The sequence below is a fragment of the Juglans microcarpa x Juglans regia genome, chromosome 8D, assembly GCF_004785595.1.
Source record: "Juglans microcarpa x Juglans regia isolate MS1-56 chromosome 8D, Jm3101_v1.0, whole genome shotgun sequence".
Lineage (NCBI taxonomy): Eukaryota > Viridiplantae > Streptophyta > Magnoliopsida > Fagales > Juglandaceae > Juglans > Juglans microcarpa x Juglans regia.
In genome coordinates this window covers 3,607,569-3,629,868 of record NC_054608.1, presented here as the reverse complement: position 1 = coordinate 3,629,868, position 22,300 = coordinate 3,607,569, and the positions used below count along the sequence as shown (strand labels likewise).

The 22,300-nt window shown below is 37.0% G+C and overlaps 2 protein-coding genes across 13 annotated transcripts in view; one reads left to right on the top strand and one right to left on the bottom strand.

Annotated features, from left to right (window-relative positions):
• Positions 1–13,834, top strand: part of LOC121243496 — a 32,117-nt gene extending 18,283 nt beyond the window's left edge. For 5 of the 6 annotated variants that reach the window (XM_041141619.1, XM_041141622.1, XM_041141620.1 and 2 more), the window contains exons 8-18: positions 514–606; positions 6,372–6,449; positions 6,787–6,843; positions 7,519–8,305; positions 8,396–8,451; positions 8,988–9,067; positions 9,239–9,321; positions 9,442–9,521; positions 10,523–10,602; positions 11,835–11,880; positions 12,060–13,834. In XM_041141619.1, coding sequence (XP_040997553.1) covers positions 514–606; positions 6,372–6,449; positions 6,787–6,843; positions 7,519–8,305; positions 8,396–8,451; positions 8,988–9,067; positions 9,239–9,321; positions 9,442–9,521; positions 10,523–10,602; positions 11,835–11,880; positions 12,060–13,313 — 2,694 coding nt within the window. In that variant the 3' untranslated portion in view covers positions 13,314–13,834. The remainder of the gene's footprint in view (positions 1–513; positions 607–6,371; positions 6,450–6,786; positions 6,844–7,518; positions 8,306–8,395; positions 8,452–8,987; positions 9,068–9,238; positions 9,322–9,441; positions 9,522–10,522; positions 10,603–11,834; positions 11,881–12,059) is intronic. The other variant, XM_041141623.1, reaches the window with a different exon arrangement.
• Positions 13,835–15,094: 1,260 nt separating this feature from the next.
• LOC121243025 (glutathione S-transferase TCHQD) lies at positions 15,095–19,351 on the bottom strand. Of its 7 annotated transcripts, none has more exons than XM_041141078.1 (4): positions 19,117–19,318; positions 18,347–18,381; positions 17,102–17,376; positions 15,095–16,031 (listed from the first exon to the last, which is right to left on the bottom strand). In XM_041141078.1, exons 3-4 carry the CDS (start codon positions 17,308–17,310, stop codon positions 15,440–15,442), a joined length of 801 nt encoding a protein of 266 aa, XP_040997012.1. In that variant the 5' UTR covers positions 17,311–17,376; positions 18,347–18,381; positions 19,117–19,318; the 3' UTR covers positions 15,095–15,439. The 7 variants fall into 7 exon arrangements, with proteins under 7 accessions (XP_040997012.1, XP_040997015.1, XP_040997011.1 ...); XM_041141081.1 differs by having other exon boundaries at positions 17,269–17,304; positions 19,117–19,313; XM_041141077.1 differs by lacking the exon at positions 18,347–18,381 and having other exon boundaries at positions 19,117–19,351.
• Positions 19,352–22,300: the final 2,949 nt, after the last annotated feature.

The following is a 22,300-nucleotide window of genomic DNA, read 5'->3' as shown; positions in this document are numbered from 1 at the left end:
ATATATTGATTCTTTGCACTAATTATTAATTTAACGTGGTTGTGCTATACTTCTGCAAACGTTGAACAAAACCAGTTCATATGAAGGTTTGTTTGCTTTCCACATGAGCTTTCTGTCTGTCTGTCTGTCCCTCTCTCTCCCTCCAACCTGTCTATAAGTAGAATGAGAACTTGGTGGTGACGTACCCCCTCACTTTTTTCTGCACAGTCAACCTGCATGCACCAGACAGATCAATTGGCGAAAGGAGAAATTTATGTAGCCCAATTAAGTGGGTCAAGGCTTAGTTAAGTTGGCACAAAACTGGACTTTCTTCCTTAATGGAATGAATCTCTTAGTGTTTTATAAGAGCAGAATATTTAAGGGATAGGAATTTATCTTTGACCCAGCTATATACACTCAAGTGCCAACTACTCAAATGCTTTGATGTGTGTGCGCTCACATGTAGACTTGGAGGTGTATTGTGTATCTGTAACATAGCTTTCTCTGACAAAGATTTCTGTTATATGGTTACAGGTGCTTGATATGCATGCTTATGAAGCACGGCAAAAGGATTATGCTTTTAAGGGTCATAGACATTTCTATTTCATGACATTGAATGGCAGTGAGGTTTGGATCTGTCCTCTTTCTTATTATTATTATTATTATTTTAATTCAAGTACATTTTTTGTTTGATTCAAATTTGTTGGTAGCATGTTGTGATTCAAAATTCTTCTATATCATGTTTAGTACTTCTCAAGGTTTAGTCCTCAATGAGAGTAGTTTCATTACCTTAAGTTCTAAATGCTTACATTTATGTGGAAGCTTCAGCAAAAGTATTTTCTTTAAGACTTTATTTATGTGGGCTTTTGCTATAGATTTTAATGGCCTCAGTTTCCATGATTTCCTCGTATCTATATGTAGCCTCTAACTAGGTGCATTCTCTTGTATACTACCAATGTACTTGGGCTATGCCTAAATTTATTTTACTTGTCAAAAAAAAAAAAAAAAAAAAAAAAAAAAACTTAAGCAATGATCTATCTATCATTCTTCATGATGTCCAATTGCTTTGCTACTTAACACTATGGCTCCTGGAATTAGATATTCAGTTTCTTAGGTTAACAATGTTGTCTTTCAGAGTTGGATTTTCTCTCCGTACAACCTTGTTTCCGATGAGGTTTGTTGGGTTTCAACGATGAGATTACTATTGAGTTGAATTTTTTAAGCAAGATTAGTGGGATTCTGGGGCTTCCGAAACACAATGATAGAATCAAAAGGTTTTTGCCTTGGTTTTTTTTTTTTTTTTTTTTGATGAGTAAAAGGTTTTTGCCTTGTTGAAGGATGGAAATTTCTTGTTCATTATTGAGAGGAATTGGAGGGTGGTGAAAGAGATGAGGCTTGGAATTCCTACGGTGCAATGGTTTGCCAAAACACTAGAGTAATGCATGAAGGGGGAAAATGAGGATTTTTACACAACCTCAAGGGAGGGTAGCGGAAGCTTCATTGCACAAAGGTGTTCAAATGCCCCGTAGCTGCTACGTGTCTCTAGTGGAGTACGGTGGTGGTGGCAGATGCAGTTTCATTTTCATACTTGAAGTGTTGGGAGGTAAGGACTGGAGGAGAATGGCGGATGCATTGTGGGAGGAGGGGTAGTGTAGAGGCCTCAGGCCATTGGTGACGGTGAACCACCCACAGAGTCACTCGTATAGGGAGGCTTTGGTGTAGCAAAAGGTACCTATACATCCCATCGTGCAGAACAGGGGTGGAAAGGCTCCACCTACCTTTGGGACAGCAAGTGCACAGTGGAGAGGTGGGGGTGGTAGGCTTGTTGTGTGTTGGGCATAAGGGTGCTACCTGCATCCTTGGGTTGGGGGGGGGGGGGGGGGGGGGGGGGGGGAGGGGGGGGGGGGGGGGGGGGGAGTGTTTGGCCTCTTTGAATCCACCGCATCCGTGTGTCAGGATGGGGGGGCAGACCCATGGTCTGTCCGCCCGCCCCATCTACCACCTACCCACCACTGTCCCAACTAAAAAATCACAAAAAATAAATAAATTCAAACACACTGGAAACCACAAAATACGACAACACAACAATGAAAAAAGTTACAAAATACAAATAAAATCCACAACAATACACATTGAATTGGAACAACGGAAACAACAAGAAAAAAAACTAAACTAGCAAAAAAAACCTAAACACAATACACAATCTGGTGACTTCGAATGCAAATGTCGTCAGATTCTCGCCACGCCGCCAGAGAGGAAAGAGAGAGAGAGAGGGAGGGGGGGGGGGGAAGAGCGAAGAAGAGGACGCGGGCCGTGCCGCAAAGGCGATTGCGTGAGAGTAGCGGCGTAGAGAGCCAGAGAGAAAAGAGGGGGGGGGGGGGAAGAAAGAGAGAAGTGACTTCGCAGGGGGGGGGACCCTAAACTTAAACCACCCCCCCTCCCCACCAGTAGGGAAGAGGCTCAGGGGTTTTTCTCTCCAGTGAAGGTCTCTAGGCAACTTCAGGTAGTTCAAGGGACGGTACCTAGGGCAAAGAATGGTATGGGGATCCGGGAGGAGAAGTCAATGACTTTTGACTTTTTGTCTGAGTTAGAGCACGTGAACTATATTCTTCAGATGGTGTACAAGGAGACCGAGGTGGACCTAGAGCTGTTGTGCACCTTGTCTCCCTTGTAACAGAAGGTTCACCATCGGTTTGGGTGACTTAGAAAGTGAAGGATATTCAAGATTGTGTGGAGATTTCTTGTTATGAGTTTGAGGAGCGATTCAAGGCATTACTCATTGTTGTTGAGGCGGGTCATTTTCAATCCCCTAAATCTGCTTCTAGGAAAAAGAAGGAGCTGAAGCGTCTCACTTGTTCAATCAATTATGACCGATGGGAGGGGAGTACGAGCAAAAAAAGATCTAAGGTAAAGCTTATTTCTTCCCATGAAGCCTAGAATTCTTTCTTGGAACATTTGGGGTCTTAATGATCCCAATAAGCGCATTCGGGTTAAGAATCTTTTACGCCACTGGAAATTGGATATTGGTTGTTTGCAGGAAACCAAGATTGAATTCATGGATCGTAGCATCATCACTAGTATTTGGGGTTGTTCATTTGTGAGCTGGGTGTACCTTGCTTCTGAGGGAGCATATGGGGGTATTCTTATTATGTTGGACTCAAGGGTGGTTGGATCTATCGAGGAGTGTGTTGGAAACTATATGGTGGCGTGTTTGTTTAAAAATGTGGCGGATGGTTTTTGTTAGGCTTTCGTTGGTGTGTATGGGCCAAATGTGAACAAACATAGGAAGGTTTTATGGGAGGAGCTTGCGGGTTTGGGCAGTTGGTGGAACTTACCATGGTGTATTGGTGGTGACTTTAATATCACTTAGTTCCCTAGTGATTGGGAGAAGTCTGGCATAGCCAGGCAATGAATGAGTTTTCTTAATTTATCTTCGATATGGGACCTTGTGGATTTACCACTAGTTGGTGGCGTGCACACTTGGTTTAATAATAGGGCTTGGTCTCGTTTGGACAGATTTTTTGTGTCTCCTTCATGGGAAGCTCATCACTCTACCTTGCTACAGAAGAGATTCGATAGAGTTTGTTCGGACCATTTCCCTATTGTACTAGATTGCGGAGGCATTCATGAGGGTAAAAGATACTTTAAGTTTGAAAATATGTGGCTGAAAGTTGAGGGTTTTGTGGAGAAAGTTAGGACATGGTGGTCCTTGTATTCTTTAGAAGGTTCACCAAGTTTTATATTGGCTGGGAAATTGAAAGCATTGAAGAGGGACTTGAAGAGGTGGAATGCAGAAGTCTTTGGACATATTAATAGTAAAAATGGCCCCTTATGGAAAAATGAAAGGATTTGGAGGAAGTGGAGGTGAGTGCTCCTCTTTCTGAGGAGGACCCTTGTAGGAAATTATCTATCACTTCAGAGCTGGAAAAGGTGCTACTAATGAAAGAAATTTCATGGAGACAAAAGTCACGTGCCCTCTGTTATGAGTATTATTTCAAAATCTCAAAATGCTTTTGTGAAGGGGAGACAAATATTGGATTCAGTTTTGATTGCCAATGAATGCCTAGATTATAGAATCAAGGAGGGTACACCCGGGCTCTTGTGCAAGCTAGACATGGAGAAGGCTTACGACCATGTTAATTGGGATTTTTTGTCTTATTTACTTGGAAGGTGTGGTTTTGGGGATAGATGGATTTCTTGGATTATGCATTGTATAACCACTGTTCGTTATTCAGTTTTGGTGAATGGAGCACTGGAAGGCTTTTTTAACAGCTCTAGGGGATTAAGATAATGGGATCCCCTCTCCCCTTTGTTGTTTGTCATTGTTAGGGAAGCATCGAGTCGTATGTTGGGAGCGGCTGTTAATGGAGGTTTCCTTGCTGGATTTTCAATTGGAGGTGTTAATATATCTCACATTCTTTTTGCTGATGACACACTACTATTTTGTGAGCTAGCCCGTGATCATATGCAGTATTTGAGGGCTGTATTACTTTGCTTTGAAGTTGTTTCAGGCCTAAAGGTAAATCTCTCGAAGTCTAAAATGGTTCTTGTGGGTAATGTGTACAATATTCAAGGGTTGGCAAATATCTTGGGCTGTAAGGTTGCTTTGCTGCCCTTGAAATACCTCGGTCTTCCTTTGGGGGCTGTTTTCAAAGCAAAATCTAGAAAAAATTGAAAGAAGATTGGATGGTTGGAAAAGATTATTTTTGTCTAAGGGTGGAAGATTAACTCTCATCAAGAGCACTTTATCTAACCTCTCTACTTATTTTCTGTTACCTGCAAGTGTGGCCTCTCGTATGGAGAAAACTTTTCGTAACTTTCTTTGGGCAGGTATTGGGGAGGAAAGTAAGTTCCATCTTGCTAGTTGGGATAAAGTTTGCTCACCGATACCTTGCGGTGGGTTGGGGGTGCGAAATGTGAGGGTCTTCAACAAAGCGCGTTTAGGGAAATGATTGTGGAGATATGGAAGGGGAGGGTTTGTGGAAGGAAGTCATAGAGGGTGGTTTTGGGGGGGGGGGGGGGGGGGGGGGGGGTGTTGGTGTTCTAATGAAGTTAGGGGGACGTGGTGTGGGATTGTGGAAAAATATTAGAGCTGGATGGAGAAGATTCTCCAAGCTTTTCAGGGGAAGAGCTTTTCAATATGCACCCTGCGTTAAGATCCAAAATGCACCCTGCTTTTCAGCAAACTTTTCAATATGCACCCTGCTTTTCAGTAGGCTCTAGGGGGAGACTCTCCTTTTGGCACAGGTATGGGGCACAAAAGTTCCAATATGCACCCTGCGTTAAGATCCAACAATTAAATTGTGTTGCATCACGTATTTTCCCTGTATCTTAACAGCCAAAATTGGATTGAGGGTGATATTGAACCAAAAGTGAGATTTTGAGGGCACAATGAGTCAAAAGTGGTAGTTGGGGGTATGACATTGCACAAAGACCTTTTTTGTTGGTTAAATGCTTATTTTTCCCATAAATGAGATAAGCATGTTGCTGTCAACTTTAGTAATTTTGAGACAAGTATTAGGAAGGTTAAGTTTGTGCTAAGATTTCAGGCACTGGTAGCAGTGGGCAATATATTTGGAGCTCTCAGCCGGATCTTATGTTTTGTTGTGGTGTTTTCTTATTTGATTCTGTTATGGATGTTATAGTGACTATTACTGAGTTGGTCACGTGGGAAAACTTTATTGGGGTCTGAGATTGGTGAGGATGGTGTGAGTTGTTGGTTAGAGTTGGTATGCTTGTTTGGACATTTTGTATAAGTGACAGGTTGAGCAGGTTCAAGTTGAATACTAGTATTTGATGGGGACAACATAGGACCTATATATGTGTAAGAGTCCAACCTAGCTTTATCCATGTGGACAGTTTCTTTAGGCAAGCTACTAATGATAGAAAACTTTCAAAGATATGTATCATATTGTACTTGAAAAAAAGATATGAATCATATTGTTGGTTGCTGTCATATGTGTAATCACAATGGTAAGACCATGGATTGAGATTTGCTACATGGACCTTGGGCTAGAAAACATATATTTGTTAACAATCCTCTTTTTCATGAAAATGATAGCAAGTTCTCTTGAAGTCAAATCTCCACCATGGCATTTACTACATGTAGTAGTATGTATATGTTATTCTTCTTTTGATCTGCATCACATTGTGGATAAATTGTGCATATGACATTGATAGCAAAGTAAGAACAGCTAATGCTAACAGCTAGATTATACTCCTCCAATACAGCTACTCTTCACCATTTGCTTTTCTACATGCGGATCAATATAAGAATAACATATTTTGGCATTAGCTATTCATATCTTGATCTGCATCACGTTGTGCATAAAATGTGCTTAGTTCATTTCTCTCTCGTGATTATCAGTCATTCATGATTTCCATTATTTCAGGTAATAGATGCATGTGCAAAAGGAAATTTGGGCCGTTTCATTAACCATAGCTGTGACCCTAATTGCCGTACAGAAAAGGTGAATTGTGTTATATTCTGACTTAAGGATGAAGAAACTTTCTGCTATTACATTCTTGTTATTTGATACTGCAACAACTTTCCTTATCACAAAAAATTAAGGTAGCTGACGGTTGTCACTGATGAACTTTGCATAAATGCTATTTGTGATGCACTCCCCCCCTTCTATTATCGCATTTTGAAATGTAAGAACATTGGGTTTCCTTGTTGTTTTGAAATGCACCTCAACCTCATTTCATTAGTCTCAGGTGCTTGAGCTTGAATCCCCAAATGTTATTATTAATCAATTTTCCTACTCTCTTATAAATACTTATTTTTTTTAAATGCTTTCTGAGCAGTGGATGGTGAATGGAGAAATTTGCATTGGACTATTTGCATTAAGGGATATTAAGAAGGTATGCTTGCACCTTGCATTAGTTACTTTCATCCCTAGATCTTTGGTTGTTGTCCCCATGAACACGCTATATTTCTATGTTGACATTTCTGTATAGCCATATCTCAATCCCACAGATTGCAACCACATATCAGCAGGGATTGTTTCAGAAAATTTTACTTTTGAGCTATATATGTGTGATTCAGATAAGAACTTATAAAATTTTCCGAAGCTTTTAAGGTGTGATTTCCTCGCCCTTAAGGTTTGATTGCCTAGGACAACTCGGTGTGATTGCCTTGGCTAGATTCTCCTTTTGTTTCCAAATTAGTTTCAAACAACCTGCTGCTAGAAAAGCCATCAAGATTCACTTTTTTGACATCGAAACCAACCAAGAATTCATCAAGGAATTTAAGTATATGATGTGGATCAGTGCTAGGATCTTTCTGTAAAATATTCTGGTTAAGAAACAAGTGAAATCTGTATACAATAAAGATGTTTTTCAAGGGAATAATTGAGGGTGCCCTGAAGAAGACAAATTGAGACTGAGAGGTTATAATTGTATTTGACACATTTGGAAGTCTGATGCTGCTCTTCACGGTCTCTCCTTTGGAGACATTGTTACTGCCTAATCGTTTTCTCCCTTTGTTATTTGCATTTATAACTATCATCCCCTATTAAGCTTGAGATGTTGTGTCAGGATGAAGAGGTGACATTTGACTACAACTATGTCAGGGTGTTTGGGGCTGCTGCCAAAAAGTGTTATTGTGGTGCACCTCAATGTAGGGGCTATATTGGGGGTGATCTTCTTAATTCTGAAGTAATTGTTCAAGGTGATTCGGATGAGGAATTTCCAGAACCTGTGATGCTTCTTGAAGATGGTAAAAGTGTAGATAGCTTTGATTGTACCAAGATTCAAACTGCCAAGAGTATATTAAAGGCTAGACGTGGAATGCATAAAGCCACAAATGATGTTGGGAAATTGGATGGTACCATAGAAAAGGATGCTATGAATCAATCTGCTGCTTCCCAATTACCCAGCTCATTGGATCTGGAGGTATCCAAGGAAAGGTTACCATCTTTTGTTCAACCAGTAGAGATATCCCAACAAACTGAAGATGTAACAAGCAAACCAATGCCTGCTGTTCAGAAAGAGAATTTCAGAGAAGAGGAGACTGTGAACAAAGCCTCATCCTATGCAGATGGATTAGAAATTTCTCCAACATTGACTCTTAGCAGATCATTATTTGATGGCGCTGATGCTAATATGAAGTCCAAATCTGACACAGTTGAACACAAGCGAGTTTCATCAAAATCACGTTCTCAGATGAGAGTTTCTCGATCATCTAGTTCTGTTAAAAAAGGGAAAGTGAGTAGCAATTCTCTGAATACCAACAGAGTTCTGATGACAGCCACCAAATCTCAGCTGCTGTCTATTAAACCAAAAAAATTACTGGCAAGTTCTTCTAACAGCCGCTGTGAAGCAGGTTTGCAACTTTCTATTTCACTTGTCTCAACTATTCGTTCATTTCAAAAGGGATACTATATTAATGGTTAGTGCCCTGCAATGCTCACAGTTGAAGAGAAACTTAATGAGTTGCTGGATAATGATGGAGGGATTAGCAAACGAAAGGTATGCAATTTTAATGTTATTCAAGTTGATACTTTGATTTGATAGATTTGATTTAGGTAGCTCAAAGGATGATGTTTACAATTTTGCATAGAAGATTGTTTTTATGCCGTGTCTCTCGCTTTACTATTGGTTCAGTCACTTCAAATATTGGCAGAAGAATTCTGGGTGGTTCTTGGTGTATGCTTATCTCCTGTTTCATTCTTTAGATCCCTTATGATCATCATTTGTTTTTTTTTTTTTTTTTACTATTTTATGACCATTATGTGTCTAAATAATTGAAAAATCGTTATTACACCTCAAGGGCGTTTATATTGACAATAAAATGTGTGTTTCCATGTCCTGTTACTCTGTATAACTCGTAATTTGATACCCTTAGTACTTATTAATTTTTAATCTGCTGAACCCTGCATTTACTTCCTTTCTCTGAAGCATTTAGTCTCACTACAACTAATACGTACATCTTTTTCATTTGTACCTCATATATGCATGTAAAGTCGTGGGTGCTCGATGTTTTAAGCGATGTTATTTTCGTGCAGGATGCCACTAAAGGCTATTTGAAGCTTCTGCTTCTCACTGCAGCATCAGGTGATAGCGGCAATGGTGAAGCAATTCAGAGGTAAATTTTATATTTTTCATTTTCATTGGATTTTGTTACATTGTAATTTACTTCACTTTCTCATGGTATATAGGTCATTGATTTATATATGTGTGTGTGTGCGCATGTGCAAGTGTTTTATTTGATAACTTTTTATCACTTGTTTTCCTTTTTTTTTTTTTGTTGTTGTAGTAATCGAGATCTTTCAATGATCCTTGATGGTCTTCTGAAAACAAAATCGCGTGCAGTATTGATTGATATAATCAACAAAAACGGTAGTCCATCCTGTGCTTTGTCACATACTCTACAACTAGTTTCTGTGCTGTTGGGGGAATTAAAGATACTGTAGTGGTGCCTGCATTCCTTTAAAGGATTACTGCTGCTTTGTTTTTCAGGGTTGCGGATGCTGCACAACATGATGAAGCATTACAGGAGGGATTTCAAAAAGATTCCTATCCTCCGGAAGCTTCTCAAGGTGCTTCCATTGGGGACCCTGGATATCTCAATGGATTTAGTTTTCTCTGATCATGACTATGGAATTAGAATAGCAGAGTCTTTTGCATGAAAAATTGGTTGGCATCTGTTAATTGAGAAATTAATGCCGCCTTTGGAAATTGCACAATTCTCAAGGAAATTTGATTCCTGGCGTATACCTCATAATTCTATCATTTTGTCAATTGGTAAGAAAAGAAAGCTATAAGAAGGGGTAATTCAGGAAAGAATGAAAAAAGATAGACTTTGACACATTACCTGGAAGGAAAAGACATGTTGTGTTTGCTCGGTCTCCAAGGTTCCTCATCATTAAAAAAAGGGGGGTTTTATGGCTGTAAAAGTTATATGAGGTAATATAGAAGTTTCTTTTGCATTTTTTTCGACCCTATAATACCATCTCAGAACATTTTTTTGAACATGACATGAGGTTACTTATTAAAAACAAAAAACGAACATCACATAAGCATGCCTTTTACCAAAGTGGTCAAAATATGAATGTCTTCTATAGCTTGGCAGAATAAAGATGCAATGAATGTTGCATCGTACTATGTTTTCTGATGATGAAGGAATCTTTTATGACCACCATTGTATTAGGTTGATAAGATTCCATTTTTCATAATAATAGTTGATGGTATCAAAGTGTAATGCTGGCTAGCCACTCCATCACTACATAAAAAATAATGAACTTGTAAAATAATTGTTTTAAAGATTGTGTTAGTCTTACCTTACCAATGGACTAAATGATGCATGCTGTTTGTAAATGGGTCAGACTTCAATCTGGAGGGTTAAACTGTTTTTCAAATGACTGGCCAATATTTTGCCTGTTCTAATTTGTCGCTGGGAACCTTCTGCGTGTGTGCATGTATGGTTGTCTTTGTGGCTTTTTTGAAGAGTTTGATTGGGCTTTAGTAGAAGCTAATTAATGGGATTGCTGTCTTTAGGCTTTTGAATGGGGAATAGAAAACTGACGTTCCATTTGTGCAGGTCTTAGAGTATTTGGCAGTGAGGGACATACTTATGCCTGAACATATTAATGGGGGTCCACCTTGTCATGGAATGGAGAGGTTAGAAGATATTATCTAATTTTTAAATTGAATCTTCCTACTATGATGTTTTGGCCTTGCCCCTGGATTGTTAATATGTTTGTTTATAAGATCCTTCCAACTACATTACGGTGGTTAAAACTTGTGGTGCTACAAGTTTTCTCCACTTTTCGCATGCACATGCACAGAGGGAGGGACTTTTTCAAGGGGCATTTAACTGAAAACCAAATGGGGAAGGAGTATGGAAATTTAAAATATAACGTGGGGGAGAGGATGTAGCTTTTGACAACTTCAAAGGGATTGGCCCCAATCTGGAAGTGAATTTTTTGTATCTTACAAAACAGAAGGAAACCAAATTCAGAAATATTTTAATGCTTGTGCCTATATATAGGCTTCTTTCACCATGGTCATAACGTAAGAATTACTGCTAGCCTGTTGAACATAAATAGGCATAAAGGCATGAGACAAAAAATTGCCCAATTGAAATTACTGTATCTGAAGCATTTTTAAATTGTTGAGGTAGGCTGATTACCATCCCCCATTGAATTCTGAATGGACTTCTTTATGCTTATAATTATTCCCCAGCTTATTCTTGGTTGTAAAGATACATGTTTGCCAAAAAGAAAATAGAATAGGACTAAGAATTTCTGGATCTTTGGTGAATGTCGGATATAAATATTTTTCTGCAAAGATGTGATGGCATCCAAGATGTGATGGCATCCAAGTGCTCTCCAAAAGCTCGAATGTTATTGCTTGTTTAGATTATCCTGAAACATGTTTTTGTTCGTAGTTTGTATCACTGTGATGCTCACGTGTAACTGTAATTAAAGTGGCTGGTGGAAGGACATTGCATTTGACTCTGTTAACAACTTTTATGTATGAAAAGTGGTAAAGGCCTTGGGCTTGGGGGTATGCTCCCCCAGGTCTAAGGTTCAAATCCCCTTAGGTGCAAACAATCTCTAGAAACCATTGAACTGGGGGATTTTTCCCTTGAATTAACCGAGGTGTACTTGTAGGAAACTCCTTGCTGAGGATCTGTGCACTCTCGGGATTAGTCGGGACGTTGTTCCTGGACACCCGGTGCTAAAAAAAAAAAAAAAAATTCTTTTATATATGGGTCTGAGGGTGGCCAAATCATAGATTTTCCGTGCCAACTCAAACCGATGATTTTTTTTCCTACTTAATTTAATGAATTATTATGATAGGCATGCTGCTCTTATTATATATCCCTGAGACGCGTGTGTTTCTTGCAGCTTTAGGGAATCAATCTTGTCACTGACAGAGCATGATGACAAACAGGTTTTTCTTTTTGGCAAACTAATTCCTTAGCCTTTTGAATTTCATTTAATATGCGATAATTGTGTCATTTGTCTTATCTTATATTTATGGATCAGATCGTTTCAGAATTCATTAACTGATTTCTGTCTATGCATTCTCTTGGGTGAGATTGAATATTCACTGTATATATGCCTATGCAGGTGCATCAAATTGCAAGGAACTTCAGAGATAGGTGGATTCCTAGACCCGTTCGAAAAGTTAGCTACTTGGACAGAGATGATGGGAGGATGGAGATTTTACGAGGTTCAAACTGCAACAGGTTTTTACCATCAAACAACTATTGGCATGATCAAGATGCAAGACCTACGGAGGCAATTGATTGTGTGAAGCAATCAATGGTTGCAATGCCCTCATACGATTCTGGTAACCAGGAGGGTTGCTCTGCTCCTTGTGTAGGTGGTTGCCTGACTAGTGAGAGAAAAACACGTAAACGTAAAAGCCGATGGGATCAGCCAGCAGAGACAAACCCAGGTTCGAGATCACCCCTGAAGGAACAGAAGATTGAGTCTTCATTGATACAGCAATTTGAATCCTGGCCATTACAAGGAGGCAGTGTTGAGGAGGCTCTGGGTCATACGGACACAGTAAGCAGAAAGAATAGTAATTTCCATGGTTGTGTTGATGATCACTCTCAGCAAGATGATGCTCTTAGGGCTGACCAGGGAAGGCAGAACATCCCTGACGATGTTCCACCTGGGTTTTCATCTCCCCAAGCTCAGGGTTTATCATATGCTTCATCAGCTGCTATAGATCTCCATCGACAAAATGTTTGCCATATGAAGCATCCTTTTGATGCAGTTGTTGGACAGCCACAGGGGAAGTTCATTTCTCGCTTGCCTGTCTCGTATGGAATGCCCTTGTCAATCGTACAGCCTTTTGGCACACCCAATGCAGAAAGTGTAGATGGCTGGTTTATTGCTCCTGGAATGCCTTTTCATCCTTTTCCTCCATTGCCTCCATTTCCCCGGGATAACAAAGATCGACCAACTTCTCATGCTTCTAATCCTTTATCGATTGATCAACCTGCAGTAGGACAAAGGGACGGCCATTATCCCAGCCCTTGTCACGCAGATGAAACCCTTAAAAATTTGGACATTCCAAGTTCATATAGCCAACAGCCATTTAAGCGAGCAAGGGAATCCTCATACAGCTCGGGAAGGAGGTATTTCAGGCCGGAGAAATGGAATACTACAAAAGCAAGGCCCCCATGGCTTCGGAAAAGGAATGGGTGGGGACACGTGGCGGACAGCTTGAGAGGTTCTTCATTTAGCAAACGTATAGGAAATGTAGCAAATGAGGCGACCAACTCATATTTACCAGAGGATGTGAGCTGTGGAGGAGAAAAAGCTGGCAATAATTTTTATCAGCATTCCCAGAACCAAAATCATCATTGATTTATAGAACAAATTCTGAAGATCCTACTTGATTTCTTCTATACTTTCCATTCTCAATTCTTTTGTTTCCAAGTTTATATCTAATGAAATCTTAATTAATTTCAGAATTCCAGTCCTCTTAGTCTGTTATACCATACCCAGGCGGAAAAAGCTACCCCAATTCCAGTACCGAATAATAAACTCAACAGTCCACACCTCGAAGTGAGTCATTCATGTGTATGTATCATTTTCTCATTGAAATTTGGAAGGCTCGTGCATTTTTAAGATGAGCAGAACAAGAGACCATGATCGATTATTTTGTGTCTTCAAGTTATGCTCCTATTTTTTTGGGCATGATGATGCACAGGACAGAAGATGGAATTGTTTTGACTGTTGTGATGTTGGAAGGATTTGTTTCAAACAGAGTTTGGATCTCTAATAGCCTGTTGAAACTCAAAACAGTATTATTGATCAGTTCACTGAGTCGTTTGTTGTAAAGGGATTAAAAGGATAGTTATTGTCTAATGAAATGATTGTGACAAAACATACTGATTTTTATTTTTTTCTTTCCTTTTTTTCATTTAATCTGGTGTATTATTCTGATAGTTTTTGTGATATATTTGATCAGACATTAGTTACTATTCACTACTCACACCTTATAAAAAATACTCAATATTCTATAAAAATCATTTACTATAAAAAAAAAAATTATAAGTGTGGGGTGTGAAAGTAAATAATAGCTTATGCATAGCATTTCTCGTTTGATCAATTCTCTACTGAGAATATGAAGGAAACTAAAGTCTCGTTTGTTTTCACAACACTTGTCAACTCAACTTATCTCGTCTAATCATTATAACTTTTTCAAATCTCCATATAAAATAAAATAAACAATTCAATCTTTTCAAATTCTAAAATAAAAATAATATTAAAAAAATATGTTCTAACAATATTTTATTCAATTTTTACCTTTAATCTCAATTCATCTTATTTTTTGCAAAAACAAACCGGTCCTAATTACACGAAAGATAGAGAAAGCTAGCTCGCTCTACGTCTTATCAGCAGCCATGAATAAGGGTGTTCACTTTTTCACGTTAGGCTTTGCTACTCCTTGCCACGCTTTACTTTTCTATAGTAAGTAGTCGTCTAAATCAGGCTCAACTCAAATTATGGTGTCAAAATTAACCGGAGTTGGCTCAAGTGGGAAGAATCTTGGTGGTTCAAAGTTCAAACCATTGTATGCAAAGTGCAAACAATATTTAGGAGTGGTGAAAAACCAATAATCTGCCAAATCAAACAACCAATAATCCACCAATTCTGTGTGATGTGAGCACCTTTCAGGTCTCCTTGTCAAAAAATAAAAAATAAAAAATCATTGCAACTCTTGCAGCATTCAGGAAATGCCTTTCTATATGCTTTTATATTATACATGTGGGCAAGCATGCTTTACTGGTATGCATATGCAAAGAACATTCGATTCGTTAGATTCAGGTGGGAAAGGCTAATCTCTATAGAAATCAACTTAGAATAGCATCATGAAGATTGTGCTAAAATGAGATTCAAAGTGAGAGGGCTGACAGCTTGAGATTTCAGGAGTCTCAAACTCCCTACAAACCTTGATACAAACAAGCTTTTGGGTTAAACCATCACAATCTTATTCCTATTGTCTGGTATGAAACTCTCACATAGCAATCACAACAGTAATATGTCAAATGTTTAATAAAAAAATGAATGCTAAAAGGATGATAAGATTGTATTCAACAATGAAGGGGGAGATGGGGAACAGAGAAATTTGATCCATCAGGTTGGAGCAATCAATCGATTATATCTTTGGTAATTGTCACCTGTTCTTCAGTTCTGTGAGGAAAACAAAAAAGGTAAATACATAATCTCCGAGCACTTTTTTTCTCACTGTATTTAATCTCACGAGTACATAAAAAATTTTGCTGCAAGATCTATCCTCCAATATGGTGTTAATAACCCACCTCCTTTTCACACTTCATCTCTAATTACTGACTCAAATCCATGTTTTACCACCAACAAAGAGAAACACCATGAGAAAGAGATAAAAGAAGAAAATCGAGCTCGGAATTTTCCCTTACATTTATCTCACTATTCATTCTATCAACCCAGAGCTATGAGTACTTCAGTCAATATCTTTTTAGCATACTTCTGATACGAACAAAGCACCATGTTCTTATTAGCGTTCTGTACCTTCCCCAGCCATCGAAGTACTTCCCAATAACCTTTTTATAACTAGGCCTCTGCTTGACCAAAAGCCAGTACTCAGCAATGTTTGGCCGGCTCCTTATATACTCATCTTCCAAATCCAAGAGTACTAAACGAGCCAGTACTGGAATGAGCGTTACATCTGCCAGGCTAAACTCTTCCCCTGCTATATACGCTGTTTCATTCAACTGTGTTTCAACTTCATCAAGAAGTCTAATTAAATGCTCCTTGTTCACTCGCAAAACATCCTGGTTTTTCAACTCGTCTTCTGTCTCGTATGCTTCTCTCAGCTTATGATGGTAAGCTCCTGCTAGATCAGGAGCTTCAGCCATCCGAGCAATCACCACCCGCCTTATGAATTTGGACACGTAGAAGCGGTACTTCTCTGGGATGTGGGAAAGTGTGAAGAACTTTGGGTTCCAGTCTTGTATCTTCTGCATCCATTCAACAACTTCTCTGCCACTAAAGGAAACACCACCGCCTGACGAGACAATAGCAATTCTTTCTATATACCTGAAAAATTCTCTAACTTATTATCTCCCCCATCTTTGATGAAGGCAAAGTAAAAGTGGAGACAATATCAAGTATGAATGCCTTCTACACACCTAAAATAAGAAAGAAGCAAGATATATGGGAGAGGAGAGGGAGCCATTAAAGGTAATAGCAAGCATACAGATTAACGAAACTCAGAGCTAAATCTTAACACAACAAGTTTGTCTTATTTCCCAGAAGAAGTTTACTGAAAATGGTAATTCAATATGGAAATAAATATAACCACAAAGTTACTGTATTGATTTAGGTGTCATCATGTTAGCCTATAACATAAGAAATTCATGTTTGGTTGATCTCAGCCATGCAAAAGCTTATCTATAGGTAAAGCTTTGTCAATAAAGTTCTTAATTTAAAATGACCTTATCTAGTCGTTTCATGGAAAATATGATTTCCCCATGATATCAACTTCATCATAGTAGATCTGGAAACCAACCACGATGGACAACTGGCTATTGGATTATTAACATAATCAAGAATTAAAGAAGACGTGCACTGGGCACTTGCAGTTCCGGAAACCACATCCACAACAGAGTCAATGAAGCCAGTCCAAAACCTCTAATAGAATAAAGCAAGCCACAATATGCAGGTTGAGGTGAAGTGAGAAAGTACAGCAACACAGAGTTTGAGTCTATAAGAGTAAGTTCCAGGGCCAGGGAGTACCAGAGAGATGCTTTACTGTATATTTCGGTGGGAGAAATTATTTTTAAGTGAAGCTTTGTTCTGTTGGTGAGTAATTTCCCACAGACTTGTTTAGTTTTAACATTGTATGAAGACATTGAAGAGATTCAACAAACATGACTCATCATATTATAGACTAACTTGAGAGGATCCAGACCCATGCCTATTCATCGACATGTTTCAATTCTCTTTAACGGCTTTAAAGGTTATTATTGTTGTTGTTTGTTTATTATCATCATAAAATATAACTACTTATTATTATTATTATAAAAATATAACTAAGTTAAAATGTCATGATGTTTATTTTCGACATTAAGATTAACAGTAAAGGGTAAGTGAAGGATTTGACATACTGGATTATCTCAATAGTGTTGAAAATGATATGAGAGCCATTCTTGAAAACTGGAAGTTTTCCACTAGGATTCATTCTGAAGAATGAGGAGTCCATATTCTTGCCTGTTATGGGATTGACATGGTATGACGTGTAATCAATGCCTTTCTCTTCCAAAGCAAGTCTCACCTTTTGGCTATCCAAAGAGTAGGGGTGATGATATAGCTGCATGATTTTATTAACATCAGCTCCTATGACGTTACAGGAACTGTTATAAGTCGAGCTCTTTCATATCAACTTCAGACGTCATACACAGGGATCAAGAAAAGAGAGTAAATAAAAGTCTGCAACTGAACGATAACAGGGAGATCAATTAGCAGATAATTTTCTCCAAGCAAATGGATAAGAAATTAAAATACTACACACATAAGCCCACAAATATTAATAAGAAAATATAGAGCTAAGGAATAACATTTCCAGAGTAGCAGTGGAGACAACAACAAATATTATACAAAGAATGTTTTCTTCATTTTACATGTACTGTTTTAGTAAAGGCATCGTACTTATCCACAAAAGAAAAAAAAAAAAGGCATTCTATCAGTCTCAACCCCTATGAATCCAACAACTTATCACTATGAGATTCTTGGGTAATATTAAGTTAATAAGTAGACTCCAGAGACAGTTTGCACACTTAAAAGTTAGAGCTTTTGTAATATAGTTGGTCTCATTGTATCTTTCTGTTAAAGCAGACCCTAAGAAATTATAGTGTGGAGACATACAACCTTGTACTACAACATTCTCAATTAATATCAAGCTTGCAAATAAGACTACTGCAACAGTTTACAAATAAAAGTATAGCTGTGCTCATTGTGTCTTTTTTGTGCATAAGATAAATTTATAAAAATAGATATACCACTAAAAAGGAAAAGAGGAAGGAGAGAGTGTGAGTGAGGGGGAGAGATATGTGAGAGGGAGAGGAAGCAGAACAAGTTCCATAGATCATCTCTTCATTCTGAGTTTACATCTCCAAAAATGTCATAAAATATGCTTCTATTAAGGAACCAGAAAGTGGGGGATCATGAAGGCCTAGTATATGTTAAGATTTTCAAATGAACTTTTAAGCTGAGAATCGTTCGAGATTGAACAAAGAGATAATCATTGATCATAATATTTCGTAGCTTAGAATTTTTTCTTCTATCTTCATTTTATAGCGGCTAATAAGAAAAAACAAAAGGTGAGAAGATAGAGTAAGAAGGATTTCATTTACCGGAAATCTAGTAAAGATAGGATCATACAAGGAGTCTGCACCAATCAGGGATGATCAATCAGAAAACTTCTTGACTCCGAATACCAACATAAGTCAATAATACGATAAATGCATCTACCCTATTGCAATATAAGAATCTTGTTTTCTTCTTCTTCTTCTTTTCTTTCTGTTCATTTTTTAACTTTTCGTCAACCAAGCATAGGATTAATACAGTTCCTGCATCAACTCCAGAATGGAAGAGGAATTTCTAGGTGATACGAGCTTGAGTTCGATCAAAGTGAGAAAGAAAATAATATATGTCATTAACGCAAATACAGAAAGCAAGTTCATGCGGAAAATACACACCAATGGCACATCATGTGAAATACAAAATGAAGATAGCACCCGCGTTTCAGAAATACATTCAATGGCATATCATGCAAAACACAATACCTCTCCGAATAAGCAGGAACTGATCGACAAAGATTACTTGCAAGTAGCCAAATACAAACAAACCCAATAGACTAAAATAGAAATGCAAAATCAGAGTTTAAAAGCTTCACCAGAGAGGGTTACGAGAAAAGAAAAATAATAAAGTAATCACAGATTAACCTCCAAACCAACCAGGAGAAAGATTCAGAAATAAGAAACAAAGATCACAGTCAAATTCACAGCAAAATTCAAGTCAAAGCACACAAACCGAGAAACACAAGTAGTAAAATAATCAACTTTACATCGCCACTAGGAAAATCTATGGCTTGAAATTGTGCAAGAGACTGACAGAGACTTACCCAGAAGACTTGGAAACGTCCACAGGTGACGGGTATGAGATAAGCACACAAAGAAAGACCCCTTTTAAGAGCTGTTAGTAAAAAGACCCCTTTCTGGAGGACTCAGAAAGGCATTAAAAGGAGAGAGAGAGACTGAGAGAGAGAGAGAGAGAGAGAGCGCCAAAAATAAAAAAAAAAGGTAAAAGAGAGAGAAGAATACAATAGGAAGAATGCTTCCAAATGCAAGCGAGAGAATCTACTATGATCCATACGCTAATGTCTCAAGAGGCAAGAAGGTAGAAAATGTAGGGCTACTCGCTTGGATACGAGTAGTCAAGACGTATACGCTAAGGTTGACTGACCACGTGTACGTGTTGGCCAGATTCTCTGCATGGTAACTTCTACTGTGAAGGCCTTCAGAAATCCAACCATTTTCCGATAGTTTAAGCTGCGTTTCAATGTTAAACTGAATTGAGTTGAGTTGAGATAATAAAATATTATTAGAATATTATTTTTTAATATTATTATTATTTTAAGATTTAAAAAAGTTAAATTTTTTATTATATTTTATATTGAGATTTAATAAAGTTATAATGATAAGTTGAGATGAGTTTATATTATAAACGAAATCTAAACATGCATTAACATATTATTACTGGTTTGTATTTAGATTAGAGATAATTTTAGATGAAAGATGAAAGTTGAAAAAATATTGTTAGAATATTATTTTTTAATATTATTATTATTTTAAGATTTGAAAAAGTTGAATTGAGATTTAAAAAAATTGAATTGTTTATTATATTTTGTGTGAGAATTTAAAAATTTGTAATAATAAGATTAGATAAAATGAAACAATTTCTGAATCTAAACGAGACCTAATCTTTGTCAAGAGAACTAACTTTCTCCTTACTTTTCCTTCGATTGAAAGAAAAAAATGATAATTACTAATATAAAAATTCTATGTGCAGTCAATTTTGTATACTCTTTACGCACTCTACTAATGTGATAGATTTCGTCACTTTTTTTATATAAAATTCGGTACCCTAAAGGCTCATTTGGATAGTGAGATAATATAAGATTAGATGAGATAGTTTTATATAAGTTGAATAAAATATTGTTAGAATATTATTTTTTAATATTGTTATTATTTTGAGATTTAAAAAGGTTGAATTATTTATTATATTTTGTGTAAAAATTTAAAAAAATTATAATAATAATATAAAGTGAAATGATTTTTATATCCAAATAAACTCTAAATGAAGTTCAAACATGAAATATACAATGGATTGTAATTGCTTTGTCAATGCCAAAACTTAAGAAGAAACTCAAAATCCTAAAACTTAAAAAAGGTACCCTTTTCTTGATCCAATAACCTCCTACCATCAAGTTTTTATCAATAAGTCAACCAACACATGGTGTCATGATATATATTCTTCTTGCTTTTGTCATGATTGGAATATTGTTTGAAGGATTAAAAATTTTATATATAATTATTTTTGTATATTTTTTAGACACTCTATTAATATGATTGACTATATCATATCTTTTTTAATAAAAAATAACTGTATTATCTAATCACATCAATAAAATACGTAAAAAATACGTAAAAATGACTAGAAGTAATACACTACTTGTAAATCTCAAACTTTTATGATGATTATGATATCGATTAGGTGGGACCCGTGGAAGTTCTTTTGCTAACACCAGTGAGAATGGCAGAGTGCTGATATAAAAGGTTAAAGGAGGAATAACTTTTTCTAGGCCACCAAACAGCTTTGGTTGGAGTTTGGACACATGTGGAACATCGTGGGGGCAAATTCTGGGTGCGCATATACGCAATCTTAGCGTAAAAGTTCCGACTTAAAAGGTTTATTGTGACAATCTATCAATTAAATTATTATTATTATTATTGATAATTGGAGATATGGGGAAGTTGGAACACCTAGGTCAAAGAAACCCAATCTGGACACTTCTTGAAGTTAGGTAGGTTCTTAATAAATGATAAAAATTCAATGGATTCTCTCCTGTGGCTATATTTCCTTTGTTATTTTTTGTTTTCTAAAATGAGTTTTTTGCTTTCTTGAAATAGATTTATCCTTTTTTTCATTCTAAATTATTTACAGTAATTATTAGATACAGTCATGTTACGCGCACTCTTTTTTTTTTTAAATAAAAATAATAATACCATTATTAAAATTAGTAGATTTTTTTATGTGGATCATAAATTTACCTATTTTTTTCAAAGCGTGTGTGTATATCTTATACATTATAGAATTGTATAAATCGTTTCCCAATGATTAAAACTGTCATTTTGAAATAGAGAAATGTTACTTTTCATCCCACACTACACATCATATGATTTGTTATTTTTGTTATTCTGTTTAAATACGCATATTTACATCGATACATGTGTGTTTAAATATTAATACCTAACCAATAACATTTTGACCAATAATGATCATTAAAATCAATGATAAATAATGTCTTATATCTCATAATTTTTATTTTTTATTTTTTTATACATTGGGAAAAGGCCGTTGAACCCATGATTTTCATTTTAGAGATGTGGGTTTTGTGCAATCAGACCACATGCGGTTGGCCCTTATATCTCATAATTAGCTTGCGTGTGAGAAATAGTTCCATGAGTTGTGTGTGACAATAATTGCTATTAAAATTTAAAAAAAAAAAAAAAAATCTGTTTCAAAACCAATGATTGGAGTCCTAACGAGTGGCCCAGATGCAGCAGCTTCACTGATGGGCTTTTCAGTGATGCCCAAGCCTTACACTGGGCCTGATAGAATTCCAAAGCTGTACCTCAGGCCTCACAAAATGAATCCTGGATAAACCTTAACCTGTCCCATCCTCATTTAGTTCTTCATATCCACTCCTGTTAAAAAGGGTGCACTTTGAGGTAAGAAGTTGTATCATTAAACTGTTCTAGAATAAGAAATAAGAATCAAATATCATGCAATTATACGCTCATCAGCAGAGGAAGGGAATGGCTCAATAAGGTTATTAGGATGGGAATCTCTTTAATAATAATATTAGGAAGAATAAAAGGAGAGAAAATAATCAATCTCTCAAACACAATAATGCAAGCATAGCTATGCAGTCTTATAAATTTTTTTATAGCATCAGAACTTGTCACAGGACGAATAGGGAACTCACACTACTTATTCCGTAACAAGAATTATGAAAAATACTG

Bases quoted from the DNA above. Each gene is read 5' to 3' on its own strand.
- LOC121243025 (XM_041141077.1), bottom strand. From the start codon at position 17,310: ATGCAGCTATATCATCACCCCTACTCTTTGGATAGCCAAAAGGTGAGA. The intron at 16,032-17,101 runs GTATGTCAAATC...AGAATTTTTCAG, and splicing joins AACACTATTGAGATAATCCA to GTATATAGAAAGAATTGCTA.